This window comes from Delphinus delphis, chromosome 11, assembly GCF_949987515.2.
Source record: "Delphinus delphis chromosome 11, mDelDel1.2, whole genome shotgun sequence".
In the NCBI taxonomy this organism is placed as follows: Eukaryota; Metazoa; Chordata; class Mammalia; order Artiodactyla; family Delphinidae; genus Delphinus; species Delphinus delphis.
In genome coordinates this window covers 57,139,487-57,153,036 of record NC_082693.1, presented here as the reverse complement: position 1 = coordinate 57,153,036, position 13,550 = coordinate 57,139,487, and the positions used below count along the sequence as shown (strand labels likewise).

The 13,550-nt window shown below is 35.5% G+C and overlaps 1 protein-coding gene across 1 annotated transcript in view; it reads right to left on the bottom strand.

The window, feature by feature from the left end:
* Positions 1-341: 341 nt before the first annotated feature.
* Positions 342-13,550, bottom strand: part of RAB21 (RAB21, member RAS oncogene family) — a 29,448-nt gene continuing 16,239 nt past the window's right edge. Inside the window, exons 4-7 of the mRNA XM_060025250.1 lie at positions 11,533-11,596; positions 5,148-5,202; positions 4,553-4,641; positions 342-1,824 (exon numbers count right to left, since the gene is read on the bottom strand). Of these exons, the coding sequence (XP_059881233.1) occupies positions 1,682-1,824; positions 4,553-4,641; positions 5,148-5,202; positions 11,533-11,596 (351 nt within the window). The 3' untranslated portion in view covers positions 342-1,681. The remainder of the gene's footprint in view (positions 1,825-4,552; positions 4,642-5,147; positions 5,203-11,532; positions 11,597-13,550) is intronic.

Here is a 13,550-nt window from a genome sequence, read left to right as displayed (position 1 = left end):
CCTTATAGAATACTTAATACTAAGTTAAAATTCTAATATCATAACATCAAGGTGTCAATTTATTCAACTTTAACCCATCTGGGAAAGTTACTTCTTTAGTAACTATAACCTCATTATATTCTTTTAATTGCTCATGCTAACAACTTTATTGTATACTACTGCATCTTATAAGAAGTAAATCCAGGGACCATTCCATTTTATCTTAGACATAACATTTACTAGTTTTCCAAGCATGACAGAAATGGAAAAATATATATATTAGCACAAGAACAATTTGTTAATTTCCACAATTTGTGTTCCTTCTATGAGCAGTGCCTGATTCTATTCTATCAGTCCTATGCTTAAAGAAAGAAAAAAAAAAAAAAAAAAACTTAATGAGAGACTAATTTACAAAGTATACAAGAATATAATTTTATAATAAATCTTTCCAGTGTTCGCTATAACTTCATTACATGAAATGTTTCCCTTCAAAGAAACTCAGAGGATAGCTCTTACAAAATGAAACAAAGCTTTCTGTGTTCATCTCTGGCAAGCAGTGACCAGAAACAGCTTGCTCACAAAGGATCTAAAAGTGCTGCCTGTGGAGGAGAAGCTACCACTAACATGCTGTATGAATGAGTCTTGGTGAGTGGCTACTATCTGGGACTTCTTCCTCTCTTCTCCTACCAATGAGTCCATCTCACATAAAGCCTAAGAGAAAACTAAAGCCTTGCAGCAGTGAAACTCAGCATGCTCCACTCAAATACTTCTAAGGTAACCATTCTAAAGCAAAATGAGCAGAAGTCATCTCTTTTATCCAAACAAAAAACCCAAAAAACAAACAAAAAAACCCCCCACAAAAGAACAAAAAAACCCCCACCCAAACCAAAAGGCAAATGCTGTCGCTCAATCATTAGATGGATTTACAGAGGCAAAAAATGTGACAACAGCAATAATTCAAGTAAAGTATATGAGAAAATTTAAACACGCCACTTTCAAGTTAAGACAAAAGTGAAGGGAAGCTATGATCAGAGTCAAAAAGCTTAGACATTATCACCAAATGTTAATTCACTTTACAGTCATCAATGAGACTACTGTATATATTTTTGCACCTTGCGCTTGTAAAAGCAGATAAAATATTTAATATGTAATTTACAATGTATTTTATCAGCTCAGCATACAGGATGAATATAGATTATATCAAAGTGTAGTAGACAGTTAGGGGCCTGTGCAAACCCTGCAAAAATAGTACTTCAGGTATCTGCTAATTTTAAAAAAAAGAAAAACAGTTTGCTGTTTAGAAGTGATACAATTCAAACTACCACAAAATACAAAGGACTGCAAAAATGTATACCATTCCAACAACATATATAAGTTATTAAATAAAGATTTGATTTAAAAGAATATAAATGAAGCCTTTAAGTAGGTCTTTTCTACATGCATATTACTCCTTGTTAAAGAAAAAAAATATGTAAAAAGGCCATTGGTAACTGCTTTGTTAACATGTGTAGAAAATGCCAATTCTCTGGTCACGAACCCCACTAAGTTTAGCACTTAAGGTCTCTGCAGTGTTATAAACGTAATTTAAAATACTGTTAACTCTCTAATTCCATTGGTAAAATAATGTGACTTGGAATATGGCAGTCTTTGTGTTGAGGGCAAGGATCCACAGTTTGTTATTTTATTCCTTAGGGGTGAACAGTTATCCAGAAGAACAGCACCCTCCGCCACCGCTCTGGGCTTGAGGTTCATCATCAATAATTTGTACACCTCGCCTTGCAGCTCCTGGTTGACTGGAGCCATTGCCTTTTGCCCTTTCATCCACTTGTGCCGTTTCTATCATCCCTAAGAGAGGGAGAAAGCAGAAATTATTTAGGACCACAATTGGCGTTTTCTGTTTCTATAATTTCAGTTTACCACCATGATAGCTATTTCTGACTTTCAACCAACAAGGAAACTAGATAAAATTAATAGCAAGCGTACTTGTCCAGTTGTATAACAGCCACAGTGACATCACCAAAGAAAAAAAGGTTTTGATTTAAACAGATGACTGTATACAAGTGTCATCCTTAAGATTTTCCAATTATACTTAGAAATACGTCAAAGAAGGTCAAATTGTTCCAAGTACAAGCAATATTTAGGGTACAAGATTTATTCTTCAGTAAGTCATGTAAACTTTTAACCAAATAACATTTGAAAGAACAAAAGAGTTTAAGATGAAAGAGGAAGAACAAAGCTGGAGGACTCACACTATCTGATTTAAAGATACAGTAGAAGTTACTCGAATGATGACAGTGAGATACTGGTGATTGTGTGGTCCAGCACAATCTTTTCAAGAGATAGTACTGGAACTGGACATTTACGTGTAAAAAATAAAAGTTCAATCTATACTTCCCACCATATGTGAAAATTAACAAAAAATTAATTACAGTCTTAAATGTAAAACAAATTTCTAGAAGAAAACACAGGAGGAAATCTCTGTAGAAGAAAATCTTTATGACTTTGAGTTACCAAAGGTTTCTCATGTAAGACAAAAAACATGACTCATACAGAAAACCTGATAAATCAGACCTCATTAAAATTTAGAACTTCAGCTCTTTGAGAGACAGTTAAGAAAAATGAGAATATAAGACACAGACTAGGAGTAAATAGTTGCAAAATACATATCTGAAAAGATGAGGAAAGAAAAGAGAGTCCTTAAAACAGAATAAGGTTTCTTAAACTTGGGTCCAGAGATTGCTCTTGAACAATGGTTTCCAAATTGAGGTATACGGGATAATCCACTGAGGTAAAATTAGAAAAACTTCAATTTATTTTTCCTTAACCTTTCAAAATTTCTTTTTTTTTAATGTATATTTTACAATATGGAAAATCATAAGTACTTATACATGTTCTATAATTTTTAAAATAAACGTATAGAGAATATTCAATTCTTTTATATAAAGATATGATATATAACATTTATAAGCCACTGATCTAGAACCTCAGTACTCAAAGTATGGTCTGAGTACTAGTGTCATTACCGCTTGGGTGTCTGTTAGTAAAGAGAAGCTCAGGTCCACATCAGACCCATTTTATCAAATTATGCATTTTAACAAGATCTCCTAGTGACTGATATGTACAGCAGTGGTTCTCAAATTTTAGTATGCATCAGAATCATAATGAGGGATTAAAACACAGATTCTGGGCACCACCTCCAGAGATTCTGATTCAGTAGGTTTGGGGTAAGGCCCAAGAATTTGCACTTCTAACATACTCTCAAGTGATGCTAATGCTGCTGATTGCAGGACCACATTTAGAGAATTAACACTCTAGAAGAATTATGAATGATCTTCAGGCTTACATAAAACTGAAATTTACTTCAAAGTTTGTATATATGTACATTTTTTTAGAGCAAAAAACCATCATTCTGAGGTCTATAACTATAAGGAATATAATTTGACAAAATCATTTCAATCCATTATTCTATAGACTAGGGTTTTCCTAAGTATAGTATACATTCTATTGGTGATATGAGAAATGACTTTCAGATTGTATATAATAAACATTTTCCTTTCTCTTTTTTTAATATGGAAAAGCTCAAACATATATAAAAGTAGAAAGAAGAGCATAATGAAAATCTGTATGTCCATCACACAATTTCATCCATACTTGGCAATCATCCCTACCATTATTTTAAATCAAATCCCAGATACATAATTTTATTCATAAATTATTTTAATATGATTTCTAAAAGATAAAAACATTTTAAAAAATAATTCTTTTTTTAAGCATAACCACTACACAATAACCATGCCTAAAAAAATTTACAATAATTTCTTAATATCAATATCCGGTGAGTGTTCATATAGTCCCAGTTGTTTCACAAATGTTCTTTTTCACTAGTTTGTCAAATTAGGATCCAAATAAGGTCCATCCACTGCAAAAGGTTGTTACAACTCTTAAATCTGTTTTATTCTGTCCATTCCCCTTCCATTTTTATTTTTAATAGTAATGCATATATTTTAATATGTATTTAGCAAATACTACACATAAGATTTCATAGCCATTGATTACTACTTGAAATAGGGCTAAAGAAGGTATTTAAGCTTCAAAAAATGAGTTAAAGATACTAAGTAAATAATAATACTGGTCGATGCGACAAATCATCAATATGGTCAAAATGGAAACTGTAAAACATCACCCCAGGGGCTTCCCTGGTGGCGCAGTGGTTAAGACTCTGCCTGCCAATGCAGGGGACACGGGTTCGAGCCCTGGTCCCAGAAGATCCCACATGCCACGGAGCAACTAAGCCTGTGCGCCACAACTACTGATCCTGTGCTCTAGAGCCCGCAAGCCACAACTACTGAAGCCCGCGCACCTAGAACCCGTGCTCCACAACAAGAGAAGCCACCGCAATGAGAAGCCCGTGCACTGCAATGAAGAGTAGCCCCCACCCGACGCAACTAGAGAAAGCCCGCGCGCAGCAACGAAGACCCAATGCAGCCAAAAATAAATAAATAAAATAAATAAATTAAAAACAAACAATCACTCCGAAATATTACCAATATTTTAAAAAGAGCCATATACCTACTTTTACAAAGGTCAAGAAAAAGTTCCTCAATTCCTTTGTTCTGTTTGGCTGAAGTATGATAATGTTTCGCTCCCACAGATTCTGCATACCTTAAAAAAAAGTAACATCAGTAATTGAAGTAAAAATATGTTTCATGTTTTTGTCATGACTGCCATTTGAACTTTTTTTACAATAGCAATTTTAGTGACTTATTACTAATTAACCCAGGTTTAGTGAAATTAAGATTATATACCATTTGACGTTTCTATATATTGAATCAACTTTTAAATAAGAATAAAACAAGACTTTTATTCTAAGTTAATCTGCAACCCAAATACTTCAGTTTTTGTGACTCACTGACTATTTGGCCATGACGGTTTTCTTTTGCATCACTCTTAATACTTTTTACTGAAACCAGAAAGAGAAGTGAAAGTGAAATAACTTTAAATGTCACCAAAAGCCAGAAATTGCCAGTGTAAACTCGCTTCACTGAATCCACTAGCTCAATCTATATTAAGAGGTTTGAGTAATAACTAAATGGTAAAGTACATTGTGCAAAGAGGAAGACTTCTTACAGAGAGTGACTGAAGGAAGGAAGAGAAGGGATAACACTTACGATTCTGCTTCTTGAATGGAAACATGTCTCTCCTTCTCCAAGTCTATTTTATTACCTAATTTGAAAATGTAAATGCCAGTCTTTAATATTGATTCATTTTTATAATGAAATTAAGCCAATTCTAAATATACAATTGCCATTTTAATCATCGGGAAAAATAATACAAATCCCCACCCACCAGACTTCTAAATGTCCTTCTAAATGTCCTGAAACTGTAAGGTTTCAGGACATTTGGATATGAGGGCTGATCATGACTGTCAAGGTGAATGCCTCAACCTCCCTCAAATGGCTCAATGCACATCCCTCCTGAAGCTGCAGCCTCTGTCAGAGAGAATAACTTTTCCAAAGAGATAAGCACTATTTTTGATTTAGGGTATAAATGGGACTAAGATTCACTAGGGAATCCTAAGGATAAACCTATGAGTCTTAGCCAAGTGTAAATGGTCCCCAATCAATAATTATGGTTCATGAAAATATATTAGGCTAGCCTCTTGGATCCTAAGAATATTTTGGTTTTCTCGATGATATTAACTGGTTAAAGAAAGCATTAAAAGATATGGCTTTTGAAGTACTTCACCACTGCAGGGGAAGAAACTACATTTGTTTTAAAAACATGAGACAACTTAGTATATGAACATCATGCAGATTTTAAATTACTGAAAATAAGTTTAGCTCTCCTTAAACAATGGAACCAAACTGAGATTATGCCATAAAGTCACCAGAACAAAAGTGTAGGAACTGCAAAATGCAGATTCCTTATTATATACACAGTAGAGATTAAGGTAAGTAGGCTGGACAGAGTGCTAAAGGCAATGGAAATAACATACAGAAAAGGGGAAAAATACCCTAAGAAAGGACACTTTAAACAAATATTTTCATTTCTTCTATTATGACCTATAGGGGTAAAAAAGGAAACCTTGTAAATAAGGTCATTTTTTCTCAGGACCTTAGAGAGTCTAGAAGACAATTTCAGATAAAGTATTGAAGTAAGCACCCAATGAAAGATGCGATGCTTAGAACTGAGAGGTACAAGCCCAGAGGTTCTGTATATGAAGACCTCAAATAATCTGAGCACCTAATTACGCGCAGCTTTAAGCAATGATCTGACACCATAGCCTAAGGTTGAGGGAGGGAAGCAGACATTACTAAAGCTCAGCTGGTACTAACAAATTCAGTAATAAACTCTTCCTTCTTTGAACAGTTATCAGCCTATCTCAGCAAGAAGACACATATCAGTTCTGATTCCCCACATTATACTTTATCAATGAAATTTTAATTTGCTAAATATTACAACCAATATATCCAACAGTCACCAGTGGAATAAGTTGTTTCATGCTATGAAGAATGCACAAAGCACCACCTAGTGGCAGGCAGCTCCAACAAATGGAGGCACAAGATTCTGCCACTGTAAAAAGGTAAAACAGCCTCCTACAGATCAAAGGAGACTTTTGTTGCAATTAACTAAAACCCTATGAGTTGGTTTGTTAGAGTTTTAATGTCTCTTTTTTAAAAATCCACCATAATTACCAACATCTATTTTTAAAAACTGAGGATAGGGAAAGTAGACAATCACCTTGTTGCCTCACATGAATATTTGGGGAAAATTATTGACACTGCTTTATTATTTAACAGCATTTTAAACTTAACTAAACTTTAATAAAGCCAGTATTTTTTTGTTTTTTAATCTTTTGGCCATGCCACACGGCTTGCGGGATCTTAGTTCCCCAGCCAGGGATTGAACCCAGGCCACGGCAATGAAAGCGCCAAGTCCTAAACAATGGACTGCCAGGGAGTTCCCTAAAACCAGTTATTATTAAAATGGCTAACTATTTTAATAACATAATTAATATTTTAAACAAAAAAAAAATCCCTCTACTAAATAACTACTATTTCTTTGAACAATTAAGTGCTCATAATGGATTAACAGCACAGACGAAGTCACAAAACTGCCTGTCAGTGACTGACACCTTTCCAAAGTTCAAGACCTTTTTAGCTATGTTCTTTTAAAAGCAAGAGAGCTAAAGCTTGTGGTTGAGGCTCATATCTGTTTCAATACTACTGTGCAGCCACATTGGGAACTTTCTAATAGGCCTACAACACCTGAAAATAAGAATAACCACCAAAGTAAGCACCTACTTGAAAGTATAGTACAATAAAGGCTAGGGGGGAAAGCTGACGGAAGCTATAGGAGAGGAAAAGGCTATCCTGCTAAGAATACTAAAAATTTTATCTTCTTTAAAAATACCTATTTGAATTAAGAACACGGAAGGGATACACCCATTGCTAAGGGCAGACGGCCTAATAGCAATAAAGAGCTAGAACTTTATTTTGCTTAGACTGGATGTTGTGTGGCCTAGTGGAAAGAAATTTTTAAATCTGATAAAACTTGTTTTTAAGTCCTGGCTCATTTCAAAACTATAAGATTTGGGGCAAATTACTTAACCCCTTAGTCTCACTTTGTACAAATGTAGCTAATAAACTTTGCAAGGTTAATGTGAAAATAAGATATATGTAAAAAGTCTAGCACATAGGATGTGTTCAATAGAGTATTTTTCAGCCATCACAGTGAATGATCAAATGGAAAATGACAGTGAATGATCAAATGGAAAATCAATACTGTTATGAGAGAATTAAACTCATGATAATTAACACATTTCCTACCACAACCCTGGCTGGCTTCGGAAATCCCTTAACCACCACTCCCCCAATTTAGTTCGGTTTGCTTCTGTGCTATCACAGCACACCCCCAACCCCTTGATAGCATGTATCATAATGTACAATAAGAGCTTGTTTTTCTGTCTCACCCTACATGATAAGCTCTGGGGAGACAAGGACCATATCTATTTTTTAACTTATTCACTACATTATTCTCAAAGCCTGGTACATAGCCAGCAATATACATTATTGGTTAAGTATATGGGCTTGAAGTAGCAGACAGACCCAAATGAAAATCCCAGGTCTATCTCTATATACTATGTAGTTTGGGAAGTATCAAGCTCTCTAAGTCCATTTTCTCATGTGTAAAATGGAAATGGCAACAATGCCTTCTTGCCGTGTTGTCAGGAGGCTTAAATGAAATAAGTGTGTAGTTCTTAGAATACTTAGAATACTTAGAATACCATTTATTGGCACTCAATAAATGGTAGCTATTATTAATAATAAATATTTGTTTAACAAACATACAAATATTAAGGAGAGACTAGAAACAAAATACTCTATTAAACAGAGCAACCACAGCCAAGAGTGCTGATCAATGGATTAACTAAAACTAGAGGGAAAAGTCTGCTAGTAGAGTTCTCTCTTCCTGCTTTACACATTATCAGTGATTTAGATAAGGACCTAGAAGGTTCAGCATCTAATTTACACATGAAAAAGCTAGTAGATTATATATCAAACATAAACATTCAGAAACCTATGACAAGTTGAAATTCCTACACTTAGGTTTAAATAATTTAGTTATGTAGGAAGATGGGGAAAGCCTGACAGAAGACCAATACTTATAAAAAAGGAATTCTGATTTTTGTTAACTATAATCTACGTAAAAGAGAAATTGAGTAGACATGACTGCTAAAAAGTATATCCAATCTTGGGCAATGCTGGTAGAAGGACAGTAAGAAGATTTAAAAAAAGAGAGAGCTATAGTATACATTGAGTCAACAATGTTTGGATTCTAGTATTCATTTCAAGTGTAGGAGACACACTGATACACCGAAATAAACCTAGGAAAAAATAATCAGGATGATGAGGATGTCTGAAAGTTAGCCCAAACAGTTGAAAACTTAGGGAAGATTTTAGGTGAACCATCCAAGTAGGCTTCAAATGTTTGAAGGACTGTCTTGCGTAAAGGGAAAGGAACAAATATTTGTCATATGCCTACTCTATACCAAGTGTTTTCCAAATCATTATTTAGTCTTCATCACAATGCTATGAGGTAGTATTATTTTGAAGTTAGTTTTAAAACAGGAGAGAAAATAAACACTGAACATATATAGAATGAAATGAAAATCAAGACGTGGAAAAAATTATGCAGATGTCCATCAACAGCAGAAGGATAAACTGTGGAATATTCATAGAATTAAGTATTAGATAGCAAAGAGAGTAAAATGAAGTACAACTATATACAAGAACATAGAGGAATCTTGTAAACATAATGTAAAGCCAAAACAACAGACAAAATAGCTCCCATACACACATGATCCTATTTTCTGAAATTCAGAACACAACCAGTCCCTTCAGTAAAAAGTCAGGATTATGTCTGGGGTGAGGAGAAGGCAACTGGGGTAGTGTTGGGATGAGAAAGGAGCACAGAAAAAAAAAAGAAAAAAAAGAAAGGGGGCTTCTAATGTACTGGTGGGGCTTCTAATGTACTGGTTACACAGATATGGTAACTTCGTGAAATTTTCCTTTTGTGGTAAATGGGCTCTCAAAATTCTTCCAACTCTGAATTACAAATAGAATTCCATGTCACACTTGCCAACGGAAAAGGGAGAGTGAGAGCCTTTTATACTTTATACCAAACATTAATAAACATTATATAACATGAAATGAGACGTATCTAACCCTACTTGGGGGCAGTAAGCTACCAGTTTCAATATTACTAAACCTTCTAAGAATATGAACATGAAGAATACAAAGTTTAAGCTAATTATCCTAAGTTTATTCACCCAGCTAATTTTTTTTTTTTTTTTGGCCATGCTGCGAGGCTTGTGGGATCCTTGGTCCCGGTAGCAGAGATTGAACCCGTGCCCCCCTGCAGTGGAAGTGCTTAGCACTAACCACTGGACCACCAGGGAATTCCCACCCAGCTAATTTTTTAAATGTTACTTTGTAACCTTGGTCAAGTAACAAGTTCTTGAGGCTTCTTTGACTTTCCTTTTTTCTTTCTTTTTTTTTTTAAAGATTTTTTTGATGTGGACCATTTTTAAAGACTTTATTGAATTTGTTACAATATTGCCTCTATTTTATGTTTTGGTTTTTTGGCCCCAAGGCATGTGGGATCTTAGCTCCCCAACCAGGGAGGAACCCACAGCCCCTGCATTGGAAGGCGAAGTCTTAACCACTGGACTGCCAGGGAAATCCCTTCTTTGACTTTCTTAAGAATATGTTAGCTATGTTTCTTAGAATGTGTTACTTCCTTCCTCTCTTCTGAGAGATAACCAGAATCCCAAATCATCAAATCTTTAGTCATTCACCTACTATGACCACTTCCACTCCCAGTAAGTCCAATATACCAGACAGACAAAAGCAGGCCAAACTTACCAATGACTAGCTGCAGCTTTGGTCCCAAACTCCTATGTGGTCTACGACTCCAGTGTTCTTGTTTGAAATATTCCCATCATCTAGCCTAACATCTAGCATCTAGACTAAAAAGCAGGCCAGATCAGCTCCTGTTCCTCTCCCAAAACTTGCACCCTGATCTGGACCTGTAAAGTTTACCAATCTAATGGTGACAAAATGTAAGAAATGTAAACTCAGGTTAAAACAAAAAAATTCTTAAGGCTAAAAGCAGAATTTGCCCACGGTGACTACTCCATTCTACGTCCTCCACTAAAACTACCCTGGTTTCTCCCAAGCCATTTATCAGTTACATAAAAAGGAAGAGAGAAAATAACCTGAGGCTATTCATAAGGATTAATATCATAAGCAGAGGAGTCTGAATGACTCGATTTGAATCCCATCTCTGATAGTTGCATGATATTAAGCAAGTTATTAAGTACGTATCTCCAGGGCTCAGCTTCCTCTACAAAACCCTCATAGGGTTGTGAAGATTACATGAGATAATGTCCACTGAGTACACAGCATAGTGTCTGGAACACTTTATTGACCAATAATTAGCTGTTATATCATAGAAATAATACTCTAAAGAAAAAGGAAACCAAAGAGAAATGCCAGAAGTCCAAGAGTGAATTCTAGAGTTGTTTTACTTTACCTCTTAAGATATTTTTCCAGTCTAGTATATCATGATCTACTTATATCTTTGGAGTCACATTTGTTCTTAACTTAAAAATGGGTATAGTTAAATATACAGAACAAGAACACAGCTTAAGTCATTGATTTTAATTATATTGTAAAGTAGTTGCTGAACTCTTCTTTTCCAAAATAATCTTATGATGAAAAACCAAGGGTCAAGTTGAAGCAAGGCTGGGGGACTTGATGCCCTACATGTTTAGGGCTTCCCACTTGCTCCCCAAAGGCATTCCTTGAAGTACAGATGTCTGAACCTCCTGAAAGATCACTTCCAAATCCCAAATTATACTAAAATATTAAATACTAAAATACCACTCTTCTTTTTTCATGTAACTTTAAAATGAAAATTACTGATTTACTATTCTTTAATAAAGTGTTAAGGAAACAAAGGACATTTTTAAAAAGTAATGATGCTTACCAACTATACATAAACAGATTTCATTTCCCAACATTTTCCGTAATTCTTTGACCCAGTTTTTAACCTGTGTACACAAAAGAGTAAATATTAAAACAAATCCTGTAACAATGACTACCATTACAACACTCCAAAACTCAACACTGTCAAAATACCTCAAAATTTTGTCAAACAGTCCATGTGTTTAGTTGTTACTAGGAATGATTCACTGTAGGATCATTTATATCGCAAACCACACACACAGACAAACATCCAATGGAAAGATTTCTCTCTATATCTACACATAAGAATAAACACAAGCATCTCTAATTACAGACTTTCATAACTGCCCATAAATCCAAGCAAAGCTGTTCACCAAAGCAAAAGCATGTCAATTCCAGCCTCTGATAATAGATGCTTATAGAGAATCACTTTGGACTTAAGAAAACATGGGCTTAATTAAAAATCTTTTGTAACCCAACTGGGTCACAAATAGAGGGCATAGGAGCTTCTGTGTCACACATTTAAAGGAAAACCAAATGTATATAGGTACCAAAAAGAGTAAAATAAAATTTCATCCTTTGGCATAGGATAGGTTTCTTCAAGTTCAGCGCTACTGATATTTTGGCTCAGATAGTTCTTTGTTGTGAGGGACTGTCCTGTGCAATGTATGATGCTTAGCAGTATCCCTGGCTTCCTACCCACTAGATACCAGTTCCATCCTCCAGGTGGGACAATCAAAGATGTCTCTAGACATCGCTGCCCCCTGGTGGAGAGCCCCTGGTGCACAATGACTCCAGTGGCAAACTGATTCTTCACTACGGATGGAGCAGAGCAGCAAGCACCGTGGGGAGTAAACTGAAATTAGGTTTGTTTTTTTTTTTTTTTAATGCTGGGCTTCCTTCCTTCCTTTCTTTCTTTCCCTCTCTCTCTCTTTTGCTGTGTCGGGTCTCAGTTGTGGCACACAGGCTCTTTGTTGCAGTGCGTGGGCTGTCTAGTTGTGGTGCGTGGGCTCCAGAGTGTGCGGGCTCAGTAGTTACAGCGCTCGGGCTTAGCTGCCCCGCGGCATGTGGGATCTTAGTTCCCTGACCAGGGACTGAACCCACGTCCCCTGCATTAAAAGGTGGATTCTTAACCACTGGACCACCAGGCAAGTCCCTGAAATTAAGCAATCTTTTGAACTCATGATTTTAAATATATTGATTACCATAAAACAGGATAAAGAACCAACTTGGGATACCTACTTTCATTTTTGTGTAATGGAATTTAGTACGTATGTAATCAAATGACACAGAACTTATATACCTTCCTAAAAAAATACACACACATCTACAAATAACAAAAATTACATTAGATATGTGTGATAAGCATTTACTGTGCATATGTTCCTATGCACAAAGTAACAGTTTCACACGCCTATTCTCTGCAAGAATGCAAAGGAACTGTAGTAAACACAAACTCTGTATAAAAACAAAGGTAATCAACAATTTATAATAGCACTGAACTACACTTTTCTTAGTACAGTCCCATCTTTTTGTTTCACTCACATATATGTATAACATGTTCAGAGAAGCATTTAACTTCCACCCTTAGTTGATTTCATATAAGAAAAATCTGACAGTACTGGTATAAAATGTACATCCTCATCACTTCAAAGGAAACATGCCAGAATCCAATTATGTTATTACCCTACTCCCTGTACATATAGTATCAAGACCTACTAAATCTAACCAATTTTTAAAAAATTTGTTATTCATCTGCAATCAGATCCCCCTCCACAGGCATCCTATTCATTACCCCCATACACTCTGTAATGAGTTAAAGATGGTCACCAATTCTTTGCCAAGAGTATTTCCTCTCTCTTTGACTCTGGGCTAGCCTTGTAACTTGCTTTGACCAAGAGAATGTGGCAGAACTAATGCCATGCCAATTCCAGACTAAAGCCTTAGGAAGGTCAGGCAGCTACACTCTTGGGATCCAGCTGTCACATAAGAAGCTTTGGCTGGAATATGGAATAATGAGAGCATGTGGAGAGAGTACTG